The sequence below is a fragment of the Triturus cristatus genome, chromosome 1_2 (assembly GCF_964204655.1).
Source record: "Triturus cristatus chromosome 1_2, aTriCri1.1, whole genome shotgun sequence".
In the NCBI taxonomy this organism is placed as follows: domain Eukaryota; kingdom Metazoa; phylum Chordata; class Amphibia; order Caudata; family Salamandridae; genus Triturus; species Triturus cristatus.
Window position 1 is genome coordinate 390,768,642 of NC_140580.1, and position 19,182 is coordinate 390,787,823.

At 46.0% G+C, this 19,182-nt stretch overlaps 1 protein-coding gene across 2 annotated transcripts in view; it reads left to right on the forward strand.

Annotated features, from left to right (window-relative positions):
* RPP30 (ribonuclease P/MRP subunit p30) overlaps positions 1-18,542 on the forward strand; it is a 117,562-nt gene extending 99,020 nt beyond the window's left edge. For both annotated transcript variants that reach the window (XM_085614965.1, XM_085614966.1), the window contains one exon: positions 18,331-18,542. In XM_085614965.1, coding sequence (XP_085471091.1) covers positions 18,331-18,443 — 113 coding nt within the window. In that variant the 3' untranslated portion in view covers positions 18,444-18,542. The remainder of the gene's footprint in view (positions 1-18,330) is intronic.
* Positions 18,543-19,182: the final 640 nt, after the last annotated feature.

Below are 19,182 nucleotides of genomic sequence, written 5' to 3' on the forward strand. Positions count from 1 at the left end.
GGGGCATTGGCGTGCCCGTTGCGGGCAGCCCCCACCCTAAAAAAAAACTAAAAACAAATCCCTGGTATTTAGTGGGCTTTCTGCCCCCCCCGAAGGGGCAGATTAGGGGCCAATGCCCCATAGTAATTGGGGGGTGGGGTGGGGTGGGGGCATGGGCCTGCCCGTTTTGGGCAGCCCCCACCCCTATTTTTATTTCTAAAAAAATTCCCTGGTGTCTAGTGGGCTTTTTGCCCCCCCCCCCCGGGGGCAGATTGGGGGCTAATGCCCCCATCTGCCCCCCAGGGGGGGCAAAAAGACTAAATTGCAACAAAATAACCAGGGGGGAGCAAAGGCCCTTGCCCAAGGGGCCGCTCCCCCCTCCCTGGTGTCTAGTGGGTGGATCCCTGCTTGGGGATCGCCCTCCTGTGGCGATCCCCAAGCAGGGATCCACTGGGGACCATTGGAAAGGGGAGATTCTCCCCTTTCCAACGATACCTCTCCCGTCTTTCTACGGGCTCAGGGGGCTGAGATAGCCCCCTGAGCACGCCTCTTGGCTCATTTCAGTTTCACTTTCACTGTAATGACGCGCCGATCGTCATTACAGTGAAAGGGAGGGGGGCCTCGGGAGCTGGGGAAGCTCTTCCCCAGGTCCCGAGGCTATTTTCACTAAAAGGGAATCCCTCTGGTGCCCGCACCAGAGGGATTCCCCAAGGAATGCCTCATGACGAGCAGGACTCGTCATGGGCACAGCGCGACTGTGCTCCATGACGAGTCCAGCTCGTCATGGGCACTGGAGGGGTTAATTACTTTCACTTGTACGTCTATAAATGTGAGAGTATTTTAATGTTTTGACATGCTAAATTTGATTTCTGGGACTCTAGTGTTCAAACAACTATGGAGTTGTTTAAGGGTTTCTTCATCATCAGTCCATATGCCCCAGATGTTGTCAATAAGTCTGAGCCATTTTGTTACGTTATGTTTTGAAAAGTGTTGTTGTATATAAATTTGTCCTCACAGAGTGCCACATACAATACAGCTATTTCCGGTGCAAAACAACTACCTATGGTGGTCCCCTTTATTTGAAAGATGAAGCCTGTGTGTATATAAGGAAACTGACAAATGTGACCAACCACTGTCTACTAGAATCAAATTGGAACCCTTCAATTTTATTGATGAAATGCATTGCATCCCTTGGATATGATGGTACCTCCTTAATGCATGGTTTTAAAAAGTATCTACATATTGGGAGATTGGTCCCAAAACTGAGTCCCACCCTGAGACGATCGGTCGTTGTGGGGGATTCTTTTCATTTTTGTGCATCTTCGGTAGGAAGTACATGACTGGGATTCCTGGATTCACTTTTTCAAAAATTCTAATTCTTTTAGGCCAATGTAATCTCTCTCAAATGCTTCTTGTAAAATGTCAAATTTCTCCTTGGATGTTCTTAGTCAGATCTGCCGATATTTTGCAGTAAAATTCTAGGTCTGATATTTGTCTGTGCCCCTCCTTGATGTAGTTTTCCTTTGACCAAATCACCACTGCACAATCTTTATCCGCCTGTTTAATAATTGTTTTGTCAGTTTTGAGATCTTGCAGTGCTTTTTGTTTGTTTAATTTTCTTTTTACAAAAATCTTTTTATTTTTCCACATTGATCTATGGCGGAAAATACTACTTATTTAAATACTACTACTTCTTTTGGAATTGTATTTTGTGGTGGGTTGGAGTTTGATTTGTTACATAGACCTGATGATGGTTCTGCACGGTGGTATTCGCGGTTGGAAAAGAAAACATTTACGCAAATTTTTCTTAAAAAATTTGAGAGTCAGTTTTTAACTTTCATAGTCCATGTGTACTGAAGGTACAAATGATAGCCCTAGTCCCATAATAGATGTTTCTTCAGAAGTAAGAATCCTTGGTGACAAATTGATGTTTTTGTTGGTTTTTGTAATACTGTCGTCTTTTGCGCATTTTCCATGGTTGATTTATAGCTCTGTATCTTCCTCTTGATCTTTGTTCGCGACTCCCTAAAAAAAGTCTCGGTAAGTGAATCTAGACTAAGATGGTACTCCAGTTTTATCTCTTTTTCTTCATGAAAAGGACAGTGGCTGCTAGCTAAAATTTTAAAATAAGGCGAGAGACTAATGAAAAATCCCATGAATGGCTTGAAGTGCTTGAAGCCATTTTGAGAAAAAAGGAGATGTAAATGCCAGTAATAACTGAAAATAAGACACAGCCCTTATCTGAAATGACAGTTTTTCATGATTTTACACAAGCATCAGTCCAGAAACCAGTCTTGGTCCTGAGGATTACGCAAAATAAGGGGAATTTGAAATGTATTAACCTTGTTGCACAAGGGAGTTGGTGGTAATTCATAACCACACAAATGCTGTCCTAAAAGGATTATTGGAAGATTAGCGCTATCTAAATCAAAAGGTACTACAACCCCTCTAATTGTGCTAAAATAAGGAGTTCTCTTTTTGGGGACAACTCCATCTATTTCTTGAATTGATGACCAGTATAATGCATTTGTGTTTAATGTATTGTGTTTTGATATTAATTTTATGTATGATTTATGTCCCTTGTTATTTTACATATGTGGGCTTAACACATTGACAAAAGTGTGGCAGTGTTGTCCAAAGAATATGGAAAGTGTACATGTTTACTGTCTAAAATAACTAAAGGTTTATGGAAATAACTTTAAGGCCAAGATAATTAAAAACTTGATAATTGTCGAAATGTGTGGACAAAATAATTATCAGCAAGGGTAATTGTTGTATTATTTTTAGAAAGTTTGCATTTTCTTATCCCAACCATTTGGTGCTTGTATCCTGTGGTCACATGACTCTACCTTGCTGGTAGTAAGACAAAGGGGAATATTTGTAAGCAAGGGCCATCTCTGTTAGGATGAAGGGGGGGGATGTCACCTACCACACTTGCACATGACAGAAGCTGCCTCAGCACACTTACAAAGTGTTTCACACTAGTCTTTTGTGTCCCCAGACAAGCTCGGGCCAGGGCATGGAGTAAGGAAATTCCAGACACCTCTGTAGGGGGAGGATGGTTCTCCCACTTCAGATTGGGCACCAGGTATAAGTAGTGAACTGTCCAACCCAACTCTTCAAATCACTTCTGAACCTGTGGACTCTGCCAGGAGGACTGCCCAGTTGTGTAGTCTGCCCTGCTGACCTGCTTGCTGACCAAAGACTGCTTTGGTGCCCAAGGCCTACTTTGCTGCACTATAATGCTTCTGCTCTACCGGAAAATTCCATGTTGCCCAAAAATATCCTTATAAATCAATGTTGTGAAGTGTGTCCTCCATGCCCATAATTCTCTCCAGGTGTTTTCCATTATTGATTGACTTATGATACTTTAACAGGCACAAAAATCGACCATAATTTTCTTCGATCCACTACACACCTAGAGAATCCTTTAGATGTACTCTTTTACACACACTACTCTATTGAGGTTGAGCTCATCCACCTATTCCTCATTGGGCGTGATGAAATTTACTTTGTTCCCTATACTAGACTTGCATACCTTACCAAAATGTCCCTTACGCTTACAGCAGTTGCAAGTTTTATCTGTGGCTGGGCACCTTTTGAAGTTTCCCATGTGATGGACGCTTTCATAATGGAAACATGAATTTGTAGTTTTTGTCTTAAATTGCATATTCACTTTTGTTGTAATGTGCCCCTTTTATAAGATTAATTCCAGAAACAGACTCTATATTCCTACATGTATTTGCATTCAGTTCACTACGCCCTCTAATCTCCTGCACTATTTCTCAGACTGTTCAATGTCCTTAGCAATGTTCACTGTAGCATTCAGTGTCATTTGGTAGCCCGTCCATAGTCTCTCCTGGACTTTCTTTACTTTTTTGTCAACATGCACTTGGTTGTTTCGAAATCACATTGGCAAAGTTCCAAATGCTGCGACACAGTCCTCAATGGCTTCATCTTTACTTTGTACTTTATGATAAAATGTAAATCTCTCCGAGACATGACACAACTTACGTTAGGGCTGTCTCTCTGATGTAATGTCCTCAAATGCATACATTTTGCCCGGATGTTCTAAAGGTGGAAGATTATTTAATTCCTCTAGTCCCTTGCCACTCAAGCAGTCTTTGAATAGGGATAATTTCCTGTGTGGAAAGCATTTCTCACCTTCTAAAACATCTACATATGCTAAAAATACTGGGTACTACAATTTCCAGTCCAGCGGGGGTTATCCAGCAACCTGAAGAATACATGGTGGTGTTTTATACTGTCCATCCTCATTAATAACGTAACAGAAGAAAGGTACATTGGATAATAGAGAAACGTAAAGTACCACAAAAAGAGAACTAATATGCAGTTATCTATCTATCGTTTTTGGCCTCTTTTACAAATAAAAAAATGAAGAAAAACTCATTTTATACCCTTGATGATTTGTGGCTTTAGAGTTGTAGGCCGTGGATCAATATACGTTAGAAGCTCATAACTTGAAATGGCTTTGATGACTGCTGATCTCAGTACGTGCTCAATTTATTCTTAAACGTCTCACGTACGTGTGTGTGTGTGTGTATGTATCACCAGCATTCAACTGCAGGTCTCTTTCTTACCCTTCATCACTTCTGCTTAAACACTTTATTGTTTTCCCATTGCTACTATTCTAGCGCACCTGCGAAATTATCAAAAGGCCAATCGCTCTTGTGCTTCAGTTTTCAATGGCAGCTACTTTTGCCCATCCACAAGTCAATCCAAAAGGCTGAGAAACAACCTTGGTTGCCTGCTCCAGTGAAACTTTATTTTAAGCACACTACATATTATGCAAATCCTTTTTCTTAAACACCACATAGGAATGTTGTATTATGGTAGTGGCTTAGCTTGTCACAATGTGTTCTGCAATGATCCAGCAATGTTAGCTAGCAACAACTGCAACGCTGCGTGGTTTGACCTGCTCCTGTTTGCCACCAGTGTAAAGAAGCTTGGACACACTGGTAAGTGTACTTGAATAATGTGTTTCCAAACCAGCACGAGCAAATGTGTAGTAGTTTTTGCATCGTTTAAACTTTCTCAACCACCTGTTACAGAATTCCCCCAGGAGTCTCAGTTCCTCAATATCTGATAGACACTTCTAGCCGCAGATTCCGTACCTTAGAATTGCCCCAGGCATCACACTGGATCTGGGTATTTTTAATGAGGAGTACCCCTGCATGCTGGTAGGGGTTGTTTGGTCACATGTGGAGTGTCTGGGGCTAGAAGTGTAGTGTGTGGTGCCTATATAGGCGCCAACTCTGCGTGCTGACGTCAGTTGTTTTCTTTGTGCTCCAATCAGTGCAGATCAGAAGAGCTACCCCCAGTCTTTTTTTACTGACCATTTTTTAGGTCTCGCCTGACCCAGCGCATGCGCTGGTCTGGCGAGACTTTTTGTGAGGGCTCCAAAAAGTGCTACCATGGCCCGCCTAGAGCTACAGTGCATGTGCGCGGGCGCGCTTGCGCCGTGTTTGATCGCTATTACTTTCACGGCCGCACGGCCGCTTTGATGTTTGATCAAGATCACTTTCACTTTCACAGCCGCTTTGATGTTCTCCGTGAGCCATCCTGTTTATTTCTTCTATGTAGTAATGGTGGTACCCGTGCTTTAGCTTAAACATCTTAGGCTCAAGTCTGGTGCTGAGATTGCTTCAATAGTAAAGAAATAGACAATTCTTTACTTTTGAAGCAATCTCGGCACCCGACTTTAGCTTAAGATGTTTAAGCTAAAGCACTGGTGCCGCCATTACTACAGAGTAGTAATAAACTGAAACAAGCATTGGCATAGCCAATAGGTCTCGCTTTTGGGACCTTATAAGTATTTAGTTATGCAACTGTTGCATGGCTAAACACTTAATAAGGTCCCAAAGGCGAGACCTATTGGCTATGCCAATGCTTGTCTAATTTTTGTAGTGATTTTTTGTGAGACTTGTCTTCTAGTGTGTCAGGTATGTCCACTAGGGAAGCTGGATTCAAGCCATGTGGCACCTGTTATCAACAAATGTTGACAGACCCACGTTCAGTACATCTCGAATGCCAGGAGCGTGGCTCCGAAAATCTGTGCTGATTGCCACGCCATGTACCCCAAGGGAGCGGTCCCTCAAGCTCCTCGATGTGTGACGCTGTGACGGTCTCGATCGAGAGGTAGGTTCCGAGATCAGTCAGGGAGCTATTCTTTGTCAAAGTCGTCAGGAAATTTGGGTAAGTCTCACAAGAGGAAGAAGAGGAAGAAATCGAAGAGGTATTCAACTTCACCATGTCCATCGAAGTCTTCCAACGAAATGAGGGAGCATCAGCATTCAGGCTCTGTGGTAGAATCTGCACCTGGGCTGTCTCCGCGCCTCCCAGAATTTCCAGGGGCAGCGTGACCTTCTCCCAGCTGCGTGAGTTCTGTGAGGCCATGCACCTCCTATTTGGTGGCCCATCCCCGCTAGAGCGCTTACGGGCCCTGTGGTCTCGGGAGGGGCCCCCATTAGTCTTCCGTCTGCAGATATGCCCTCAGCCCCGGTTCGGTCCCATGGATCAGAAATAGCGCCTATCGTACCACCTCAACCTTCCCCGACACCTGCTCTAATGCCAATGCCCACTGGCGCCGTCTTCTCCATCATCCTCTCTGACATGGAGCCGAAGCGGCGCCATCCCACGCCAATTCTAGCACCGTCCCATGCCGATTCCAGCGCCGTCCCATGCCTATTACAGCACTGACCTGGGGCAGATCTTCAGAGCGGAGCCATTGCCGTATTGCTGTGGCACTGTACTTAGTGATGACAGGGAGGGGGCCGCTGGATCCTTATGAATGCCAGCCATTAGGCTGACCGTAAGGACAAAACCTGGTATGAGGATCTGGCGGATGCATCTCCAGACCCTGGTTTGCTCTCTTCCCCAACTATGGCTACGGAGGAGGGTACCTCATTTACAATGGTGGTGAGAAGGGCGGCTGATGTCCTGGGCCTTCACCTCCCTTCCATGACTGTTAAATGAACGTCTTGATGTAGGTGCTTCAACGGGGAGTCACCCAATCTGAACCACTTCTCCCTTTTAACGAAGCCCTCTCAAACGTCCTACTTGGGATCTGGACCAAGCCCTGCACATGCTGTCCTATGCATAGGACAATTGCCCGCTGCCATCGCCCTGCCACATGAGACCCAAGTTTTCTCACTTAGCACCCCGCCCTGGAGAGCTTGACGGTTAAAGCTTCCACTTCCAGAACAAATCCTGGCGCATTACCTACCACTTCACTGGACAGGGAATCCAAGAGGCTGGATAGCTGTGGAAAGAGTATGGTCTCTTCTGCCAGACTGGCACTACGCTCATTGAACATCACATGTCTTTTGAGCTGATACTCCCATACAATCTGGGACTCGTTTGCGCAGGTGCTGCCTATGGTCCTGGAGGAGGCCCAAGCCATGCACTCTTAAGCTGTTGCTGATAGAAGGGATGTAGCTAAGTTCGCCATTTGATGTGGGCTCGACACCACAGACTCGAGTGATTTAGTTGATGGCCCTTCTGTTCCACGCATGGTTGAGAACCATTGGCTTTTCGAGGGATGTTCAATCCTACGCTCATGGACATGCTCTTTGATGGCTCCCGTCTCTTCGGAGAGATGGTGGACTCTACACTAGAGCGCTTCAAGGACAGCAGGGCTACCTCCAGGTCCTTGGGCCTTTCAATGGCCGCTCGCCAACCCCAATCTACCTTATGTTCCTTTCATGACCACGGAAAGGGTTTCCAGCCACGTCTGTACCCGCCCAGCCACCATGGCCAGCAAGCTTCCCAGCACTTGTGTGGCCTAGGACACAGTACCCACATCTGCTGTGGGTCAGGTAGACCGAGGTTGAGCCAGCCCACCACCCCCTCTACAGCCGCTGCCTCCAACCCTCTTTAGTTTGCCCTCTGACCATCATGGACATCCGAGTGGGGTGTGGCAGGATACATCATCACCTGCATCACTGGAGATCAATAACATCTGAATGCTTGTTTCTTCTGGTTGTTCAAAAGGATTACTCCCTCATCTTTTTGACTGCCCATGCATCCATGCCATGTACTTGCAACAGGATGACGGAGGACCACATATCCTTACCACGCCAGGAAGTGGAAGCTGCCTTGGTCAAGGGAGCCATAGAGAGATTGCTGGTATTAGAAGTAGGTCCTGGTTGTTATTCCTGCTACTTTCTGGTGCCCAAAATGCCTGGAGGCCTTTGAACTATCCTAGACCTGCACTTTCTCAATTTCTTCCTGAGAAAAGAGAAATTCAAAATGCTCACGCTCTCTCAAGTTCTGTCTGCCCTGGACCATGGAGACTGGATGATGGCGTTGAACTTGCAGGACGCACACTTGCACATCCCCGTCCTACCTGCCCACAGGTGCTACTTGCAGTTCATGGGGGGTCACAAGCAGAAGTCACACCTGACTACCTGTCAGACACTCCCTTTCACCTGAGCTGTTCTGGACACAGTGCAAACTCAGACCTATCCTCCTTAGCTGTGAGTCCAGAATATTTCAGCCTCTATCCTGGATTTCAGTGAGACTGAGTCTGAGGCTGCTGGGCCCCATGGTGTCCTGCTTGTGACGCATGCCTGTTGGCTTATGCAGGCTCTGCAGTGGGACCTGACATCCAGTCGGCGCAGCATCAGGGGAATCTCTCCTACATGGTCCAGAACTTTGAGGGAACGGCAAAAGATCTGCAGTGGTGGCTGACGCACCGCGATACGGTCAGCAACAGACCCCTCTCCCTTCCCCAACCAGATCTAAATGTACTGACAGACACATCATTCCTTGGCTGGGACGGTCAACTGGATGCGGTGAAGATCAGAGGACTCTGTCTCCGGCAGAATCTGAGATTCACATCAACCTGATGGAGCTTTCCCTATATGCGGACGACACTATCCTGTATGTCCGGGAACCACACCTGAATCTAACTCTCCTGAAACGGGAGATTATCCGATTTGGCCGGTTTTCGGGGATGGGCATCAACTGGCACAAGTCAATCATATTCCCGCTTACAGCGAGCACAGTCCCATGGGATTGCGAATTCCCGCTAGAATGGTGTCGCGACTCGGTGAAATACCTAGGTGTCCATATTCATTTGGACACGGCTCAGATAAGCCGTTTGAACTATGGCCAGACCTTCCAAAAACTTGAGGCACAAGTGGACAGCTGGCTGAAATTACCATTATATCTGGCTGGCAGGGTGGCTATCCTAAAAATAGTGGTTCTTCCCAATTTTTTATATCTTTTTAATAATATCCCTGTGCCCCTGCCGGACACCTTTTTTTTTTTTTTTGCAATCTACATTCACTCTTGATCCGACTGGTTTGGGGTGGAAAAAGGCCCCGCGTCCGCTGGTCTATTCTGACCCTGCCATATGATAAAGGGGGCTTTAATGTTTCAGATCTACAATTGTACTATTTGGTTGCACAGTGCCGTTATGCACACACTTGGTTCCACCCTGATGCTCATATCCCTTTGTTGAAACCAGAGGCTGACCTAGTTCTCCCTGACAAGCTGCGTGAGGTGTTGCCGGGTGGTTTTCCGCAGGACAGGAGTGACATCCAAACGGTTTCCACGACTACTTGGGCATGGGAAAAGTTGAGGAGGCGGACAGGGGCAGCAATTCTGTATTCCTCTGCATTACCATTACCCAATGCTAGATGGTTCCCGATTACAGGAGAGGGCACAATGAGGCGTACGTTAGCTGCCTCGGACATAGTGAAAATGGGTGACCTGTTTCCTGGGGGACATGTTTTCTCCCTAGACGAAGACGACAGATTCTCTGATTTGCAATTTCCTGACCCGCTTCAACATGTCCAGAATGATATCCGCGTTGCGCGCTGTTTCCCACGTATCCTATGGAGCCTGAGTTGTTCCCCCCACTAAGTTTGATCCTTGGAAACACAAGCGGCGCACGCCTAATTTCCAAACTGTACAGGACTTGTGCTCAGATGCTCCCTGTGGATGACTCCAAGCTTAGGCTGGAGTGGGAAACGGACACGGGAGGGCCAATCTCAGATAAACAATGGGCAAAGTGCTGTGAGGCTACCAGGGACATCTCACTCAACAGTTGGCATAAGTTATTACATTTGAAATGCCTTCGTCGCGCCAATTTTACACCTGCCATGGCCCATAAGATTGACGCTTCCAAGCCACACACTTGTTTAAAATGTGCTTCCCCGCATGCTGACTTCCTGCATTTGGCCTGGTCTTACCTCGACTACACACCTACTAGGCAGCAGTGCATGAGACCCTGGGGAAGATTATTGGTATCCCACTTGTCCCCCTCCCTGAAATAGCCCTCCTGGGGTATACAGTCCAGATTCCCAAGAAAGTTACGAAGTTGGCCTCCCTTGGGCTGCTGTTGGCAAAGAGGGAGGTGGCTATTCATTGGGGCAGAAAGACGTCCCCTAAACTGCAGGATTGGATGACTAGCCTGACGTGCTGCAACACTCAGGCGGAAATACATGCCAGCATCCTGCCATCGTCATCCCACCCCAGAGACATCTGGGGTCCACTGAGGGCACATCTGGATGCAGCCAAGCAGATTTCAAACTCACAGGCAGGCAGTTGCATTGTGCCCGAGGGGGTGGGCTGAAGATGAGGCCCGGAGACACACCGCTATAGGATGTGGCGGTGTGGGACAGAGGGGTGGGGTAGTGCTCAGTGCGATTGCAAGACATGGACAGCCTTAAGTGTGCCAACTTGGATTGGGGGTTGCGGGAGGGGGTCACAGGGGAGGTTTGGGGGTTAGTGTCGACTGAGATGTTACAATTTTTTCTGATTGATATGATGTCCACTATTGCGCTACAACTGTCAGGAACGTCTTGGCATGTATATGACGACTTTTTTTTGCAATGCACTGTGAATTATTTCCTTTATTTGAAAATAAAGTGTTAAAAAAAACCTGATGGAGCTTTGGGCGATCGGGCTGCCATTGAAAGCCTTTCTATATATCCTCCAAGGGGAGCCTATCGCAGGTGTTCATGGACAACACCACCGTTTTGTTCTACTGCAACTATCAGGGCAGGTGGTATGCTGGTCCCTTTGTCAAGAGGCCCTGGGTCTCTGGACATGGCTGAAATGTCAGGGCATTTCCCTGGCAGTTAAAAATCTTACGGGTGCTCTGAAAGCCAGGGCAGACAAACTTAGCCATTGAGGCCTAGTGGTTCACAAGTGGCGTCTCCATCCGGAGGTGGTAAATGGTCTCTTCCAAAAGTGGGCAGAGTCTTGGTTAGACCACCACAGAGAACGTGATGTCAGCAGTTCTGCGCACAGGAGGATCCAAGGCAGCTCTCTCTCTGAGACACTTTTTGTCTCAAGTGGAGCTACAGAATCCTATAAACATTTCCTCCAATATTATTCCTGCCCAGAGTTCTCAAGAAGATCAGGAATGGCCAGGCTCAAGGTATTCATGTGGCGCCGTATTGAGCACGGAAAGTCTGGTACCATGAGCTGTTCAGCGTATCCATCGGGCCTCTGATCAGGCTGGGAGGATCCTGTTGCAGGGGAGGGTTCTGCACCCAGACCAATAAACAATCAGCCTTCATGTGTGGAGATTGATCTGTGACAGTTGACAGCCTTTGACCTTCTGTCCAAAGTTTGTAATGTGATTTTGGCAGCTAGGTGTCCCTCTACTAAAACAGTGTATGCCTGTCGTTGGGCCAAGTTTGTGGCGTGGTGTGCAGAAAATCAGATTGACCCTCTATCTGCTCATCTTTCTCAGGTTCTGTTTCATTGAAGGGTTACTTGTCTGTCATATCAGCATTTCTACGGTTGCCAGATCAGCCTTCTCTTTTCAAGTCCCCTATTCTAAGTAGGTTTCTGAGAGGTCTTCAACATTTGTTCCTTGTAGTCCCCTTCATTATGCCTCATCGGGACCTCAACCTGCTTCTTACTTTCCTGATGTGATCTCCCTTCGAACCGCTCTAAATCTGTCCAATCAGACTGCTTACCATCAAAACAGCCTTTCTCGCGACAATAACAGCTGCCAGCAGGGTTAACGAGTTGCAGGTGGGTTTGGCACATCATTCTTTTATAACTTTGTACCCGAACAAGTTGATCCTCCGAATTCGTGAATCCTTCCTACCGAAGGTAGGGACCCCATTCATGTAGGCCAGTCTATCACCCTGCCTATCTTTTATGCTCCACCTTATCCCTCTAAAAAAGAGGAGTGACTAAAAAGTCTCTCCTAAAATGAGCTTTGTTGGTCTTGCTTGACTGCACAAAAGAGTTCTGGGTGAAGGATCAACTCTTTGGGGGTATGTCGGAGCCCAGAAAGAGAAGGCAGTGCAGAAACAGACCATCTCTCAATGGATCGAGCTCTGCATCCAAATGTGCTCTGCGTAGGCTAAGAAGTAAACCTGTGAGTGCTCGCATGCTCATTCCACTGGGGCCAACGCTGCAACTACTGCATTAGCATGCTTAGTTCCGGTCCGGGACATCTGTCAGGATACAACATGGGCATCTTTGCACACGCTTACCAAGCACCACTGCCTGGAGAGTACGGTCTGTCGGGACGGGCACTTTGCCAGTTCTGTCCTGCAGGACTTCTTAGTGTGAATTCATTTCACAGGCCTACCTCTGGAGAAGGTTTTGCATGGGTATCTCACCAAAGAAAACAGGCAGCCGACCATAGATTGCCGCACCTATCCCATGTTCCAACAAGCATTGACATAGCCAATAGGTCTGGCCTTTGGGACCTTATAAGTATTTAGTTATGCAGCACAATATCATTGGTACAACAGCATCAACTGTTGCATGGCTAAACACTTATAAGGTCCCAAAGGCGAGACCTATTGGCTATGCCAATGTTTGTTCATCCTTAAAGCCCTGTTCGTCGTTAGGTGGTACAATTGCTCCAAATACCGTGTTTTCCATTGGTCTATGGAATGGCATGATTTCGTATGAAGAATGTAACTAACCCTCTGTGCTCGGATAATCTGATCATTGAGTTTTAGGGCTGATAAGCTCAAAAACAAACGACGACTGCCATAGTTTTAAAATCACACAAGGTTTGTTTTGAGACTTCCTCATGATAAAGCAAATCAACAGAAATATTGGGAACATGCCCATGTCAGCAAGGATTCACTATTCCTCACTGAATTTGCCCCATGATGGCTAACAGGGTGGTTTATTTTTGAAGCACAAAACCGGAACTATTTCTCACTCACACTTTTCTAAATAAGAGCAATTCTTTCATGATTCTTAACGTAACGTGAAACCATGTAGACTGATTCTAAGATGAGGGATATAGTTTTGAGGTCGCTGGAATCCTAAAAGAACTGCGTGATTTCTGCTCTTTGCAAAGTATGGCTAACATTTGGCAAGTGAACAAACATAGTATAGTGTTTTGGAAGTAGAGTAATGAATGCGAACACAGTAGTACTTAAATGTTGTTTTAAGTAAGAGGCTGGTGCAACTCCTAGATAGGCAGAAATGCTCAAGGAAAATAACTGTTAAAAAAAAAAATTATTTTGAAAACACCAATGTCCTGTGCCTTGAATACAGCGGCGCGGTATTTCTGGAAAGTAACTTACAGCTGAGACAGAAGTTTAAGCGGGCACGCGTCCTGGGCAAAAGAGAGAGCGCCCAAAATACATCCTTTATTTCAAGCACCGTCAGGTTTATAAAGGGCGGAGCTTCCGGGATGACAACACTAGAGTGAAAAGATCCCTGCTGAAGCTTGGGAAAAGAGACCGCCATTAGAGAATAGTAGTGGTGCGCTCACCCGCACGACGGCAAAAGTTGTCCGACTTGGGTCTGGCCTTCCAAGAACATTGCGGATTTTAGTTCTCAGGTGGCTGGCATCCTGGTAGGGTGAGTCCAGTGTAAAAGCCCGCAGGCTCCGCTGTGGGAAACTACTCTGCTCCTCTACAACTAAGTGAGGCGAGGGAACCAAGAGATGGGCGACTGGAAAACCTGGCAGTTTTTAGCACATTACTTTAGTAAGCATCCAAATCCCAGGGGGTGATTCTATATTCAAGGCGTGTGATCAGGGAGAATCGTGACAGTGAGAAGGAAAGGGCGCATGCATGGGGGAAGGAGGGGCTAGGGTGTGAGAGGGAACGGCGAGGCGGAAGTAGAGGGAAGATGTCGGGGAGGGTGGATTGTTAGGAGGACAGATGGTCGGAAGAGAGTGGAGATAAAAGTATAGAAATGAGGATTAAATGAAAGAGTGGGCGAGAAGAGAGAGGGAGAGTGAGGACAGAGAAGTGAGGACGAGAGAGAAAAGAAACGTGTGTGTCTGTCTGTCTGTGTGTGTCTGTCCGCGTCCGCCCTGGCAAAAGAAGGCTGGCGAGTGGTATGCGGTGCGCGCAGGCAAAGGAAAGCCATGGGGCTGAAAGCTGGCGGGTGCACGCTCGTGTGAATGCTGGCTTGACGCCAGCCAGCAGCACTTTGAAAAGTCACCTACTAAATGTCTCTCTGAGCAGCGCATGCGCGCTGACTCAGCGACACCTAAAAGGTAGATGTCAACAATTCAATTTCCATTTGCGTGCACTCACTAAACTCGCCTTCTGCCAAGGTGCAACCTTTAAAACAATAAAGTAATAAAAGATAGAGGTGCACCACATTAGTAGTATCATATGAATAAAAAGGCCTGTTCAAAATCTAGAATGTATTCAATTCTTCACTTCTTTTCTTAAAAACGTCACAATTTTACAGTGAAGACGGCCAACACGTTTATCCATAGAGATAGACTTTTTCAGGGCACATTCAATTTCATTATTCAATTCCCCAATCCGGATATGTAAAAAAAGAAATCTCCACTCAGTCCTGCTGTGTTGACTGTTACATTATCCAATCCTCTACAACTGTCGATCTATTTCCGCTAATCCTCCTATAAAAGTTCCTGCCATATGTGGGATTTGGGCCAATTCCCCTTGTATTGGCACTTCAGCTGCACAAACCCATCCCGCGAAATGAAACAAGATTTCCAATAAGGATTAGCAGAAATTGATCGACCACACTTGTGGAGGATTGGATAATATTACGAGATTTGGTGTGAGCAACGGGTTGGATTGATACAGACCACCCATATGGTGAACTCAGCAGGACTGCCATAGGCTTGCCATTTGCTGGCTCCCACGTTGCTCCGTTATTCCTTCTCCCCATTTGTCCGTGGCATACGTTCATCATGCCTATTCCCATCTTTAGTCCTCCCCGAGAGTAGGGACCAAGTACTACTATTCATACACAGTGGCCATTTTAGGAAATTTTTTCAGGACTTTATATATTTGGTTTTACAGCACTGTAGAGAGTGCTCGTGCTTTTCTCACTAAGCCGGACTTGCCGCACTACAGGACATGCCGCACTACAGGACATGCCGCACAGGTTAGTTGGAGCAAACGTGTGTCAGTTACACTCTTGTTTTATTTTGTCTCCAGGGTGTCACGCCGTGCATGACTACCCGCACCATTGCTAAAATAAACTCGAGAGGAGCCTCTTCACACACAAATCGAACAGCTTTATCAATATAAACTAATACATGTCATTACCAACATTATTATTTTTTTATTGGTCTCAGGGGTGATCACACCATGCCTGATTTCACCACAAACAAACAGAAATAAAACTTCTAATCCCCATAGCCCCTTAACCCACCCCCCAGCCCCAGTCATGCTGTCTATTACCATTTAAGAAACAATTCTACTACTGCAACATGAAGTGAATCATAACCTCCATTGCGGATGTCGCATGCAGCAGAGCTCCTGCATCCTCCTTAGCTTCCACACAATAGCAAAGCTGAGCTGATGTGGCCATCCCTTTCAGAAGAGGACTACCAGGTGACGTCCCAAGCCTGGAGTTCATTAACTGATTATTAGGTGCACTCTTAAAGAGGTGCTGCGGAGGCAGTCTCTTCATCACGCACTCCACACGTGGTTCTACATTAATATCCATGGTAAATGGGTGACAAATAATACTCTCATGGCCGAAATGAAAATTACTTAAAAAGACACTGTTTGCAAGTCTGTCAGAGGAGGGCTGTGATTTACCCGTTGCCTGTTGTGGAGCATATGCAAGGATGAGCTGGAAGGGGGTGAGTTGTGGCCTCTAGACTCCAGGAATGATTTGGAAGTTTGGCCTCAACATGGAGCAAGTCAAGGTGCAGATACCCGTGGCCAACACTCAGGAGCCACTTCAGATAATGCCTACCTTGTACCATGTTAGCCAGCCTGTCCTACCTGGGCTCATTGTTTGTCCCCGGGTGTATCTGGTGATGATCTCTGGTCGCCATATGAACCCCCCACCCACCCCAAACTCTAGCTCTGCAGCCAGTGCTCATGCCCTAATGGGCATCTCTGCTTCCGAGGACTCCAGAAAGGACCTTTCCGGAGGTGCTGTAGGCCCATTAGGCCTCCTGCTTGCCACATCATAGCTCCGAAAAATATGTGACTAGAACTCGCAGCATACCAGTGACCGGAAAAGCTATCCATGCTCATCCGGTTCTTGGGTAGTGTTCCATTGCACGTTGTGACTTACATACTAGTGCTGGCAGTAATGGACAACTTCTCGTCTGACGTTTACTGGCAGGGGGTTCAGGGAAGATGGACCCCGGCCTCATCATGGAGTAAGTCAAAGTGAGCATAGCCAAGGCCAACACTCGGAAGCTGTTGTAGGTGAACATAGCGATAGCGTGGGTTAGCGTGTGTAAAGTGAGAAGCAGCAGCCGCTCAGTACATCAGACCATGTGTGGGCGTTATGGAGGGGATGCTCTTTGTGGCTGTGCGAACGTCTTGACTCCTTTTGTTACTCATTATGCTGATGCTGTTTGTGTCTGTAAAAAGGTGTTGGCTGCTTCTGTTACTCATTCAGTGTTGGCATCATTCCTATCCACACACCTACTGCTGAAAAAGGGGGTACTTTGGTTCACGGGGGTTTACTTGTGGTTTGTTCTTTTCCCACCTCCCCTCTCCCCGTAGCTCCCTCCTATGGGCTCCTGATTTCCTGCTGCTTCTTGTTTACACTTCCGAACAAAAAGGTTTATAAAGTTTCCAGTTTCATAACGGTCCCAAATAAAAAAAGACCGCACTCATCCGTTGCGGCATGCACAATTATTTTTAGGTATTTGCTAGCCTTTGACAACAGCCTACATGCTAAATGGTTGATTCTCTACCACAATGCCCCACGCCATCTCTATAATTAAGCACTTGCATTGCCGAGACCGATTGACTATGCCAATGTCTGTTTATAATTTAAGTCTCTGTATCTCGAATTATACACTGCCCTCACTCAAAAGATTCTTTAACCATGCAAAACCAGATCCTAACTGGTTGTTGAAGCAATCCTGTTGGCTCTCCCGCTTTGACATACATTTTGGCAGCGTCTGTACATCTTTCAGCAGTTGTCTTGGAGCACTGGTCTCTGGATTTGATCTACGCTCATTAAACAGTGCATATAAAAAATGCGCAGTTTTTAAAATTTGATTTTTTAGTTTTTATGGAAATGAGAATTCTGTTTTGAATTCCACCCAGAAACACCAGGTCTGCACAGTTGTTCGCAGATATTAAAATACGGTTGTTCGACTGATTTGAAATCTTCCCCAAACCGTTTGCCGTTGAAATGACTTAACCACGATTGCCTCGTACTTATGAGTGTTTCACTAACTGAGCAGTGTATTTCCTGGAGAGGACGGTGTCTTATGTCACCTCACTCTTTGAGTGTATTTCATTCAAATCAAAGCCCTAAAAACTGCACACCAGTATACAAATTTCAAAACACGTCATACTTCACATTCATATTAAATATTTGACAGTGTCCCAGACCAACACTCTCATCACAGTATTTCATGGTAACTATTCAGCCCAAGGGTATGTGTTCCATTACAAACGCCATATATTAAAACAAACTTTGGTAATGAATATGAGCCGAGTTCAGAGTAGGGCAGTTAGACATGCGCCAAAAAGTGGGGGGGGATGTCCGGTCAGCTCTAATTAGAGTGCCACTGAACTGTCACTACGAGGACGGCACGTCTGCCACTCTTTGAACACCGTTTTCTTTGCCCTTATCTTTACAAAACACATTACAGATTTCGCCTCTTGTCTAATTTAATTATAATTTGGTCTTTGGTGTGACTTCAGAACACAAAGCACTGATCTGAATTCTAGCAAAGCTGATTTAACTTTTCATCGTCCGAGGTCGATGAGTTAAATACCACTCAAGTTGAGGATTAACACGTTGACGAATGTGCTAGGAGACCGAGGTGGCAAACGCAATATAATAAAGTTACTACACATCACAATGTCCTCTTCATTGGCGTACTCTAAATGATTTGCAAAATGTCTAATTATCCTATTGGCTCCTTTTTATTTTAATGTTGTTGTTTGAATGTTTTCATTGCTACAGAAACACGACAAACTGCATTCGGTATAGTGTACACAAAGAAAAAGCCTACTCGAGAGCAAGATAAAGATGAAAGTATTCCGGTTTCCAAAAGAGCTAAGACAGAGGCAGAGTGATGTCAAGAAATATTTGTGTTGTACATATTTTTCTTACTACTTCGTTTGTGGAAAAGCAAATACATTTCCTTAAAAAATAAATAAAAAGAAGTGCTCTCATTTTATGTTGACTTGTTTTTATTGAGCAGGCAGTCGATCGATTGTATGAAAAGTGAAGCTATTGTGTTCTTTCTGATTGATGCCTTCCCAGCACCACACTGATCTGGAAACTTCTTCCCCAGTGATTGCTCTCCAGCATTGCGAGGCGTTGCTATGTGCTCCAGCTGTGACTTCTCCCGCCGGATATGATGGGACTGCGGTGCGGTGTGCAAGTGTCAATTGGCATGACAGTGCAGATTCCTGGTGCTTTCGCCATACCCGATCGAGGCATCCTTCAAGGAACCGAGATAGCATTTGTGACAAATATAGCACATACGTTTGCATGCCTTCAGATCTTAATTAGTCACAGTACTTAATTCGTAGGGGAACAGTGATGGTTGGGAGGAATCCTTGCGTACATTGTGCATGCACTAGAAATATAGGGGCTTATTTTGACTCTGGCTGATGTTGAATACTCCGTCAGGATGGCAGATGACATTGCCTCCATCATTCCGGGATCCTGCGCCTGCCAAGTCTAGACTTGTTCACTAACCCTGCGGACAACTCTCAACATTGAGAGGAGCTGCCATCTCTTCAGGTTCTGTCAATTTTGTAAATGTTTGCTGCCCATCAAACTTTTACAGAGATTTTTTTTTTTTTA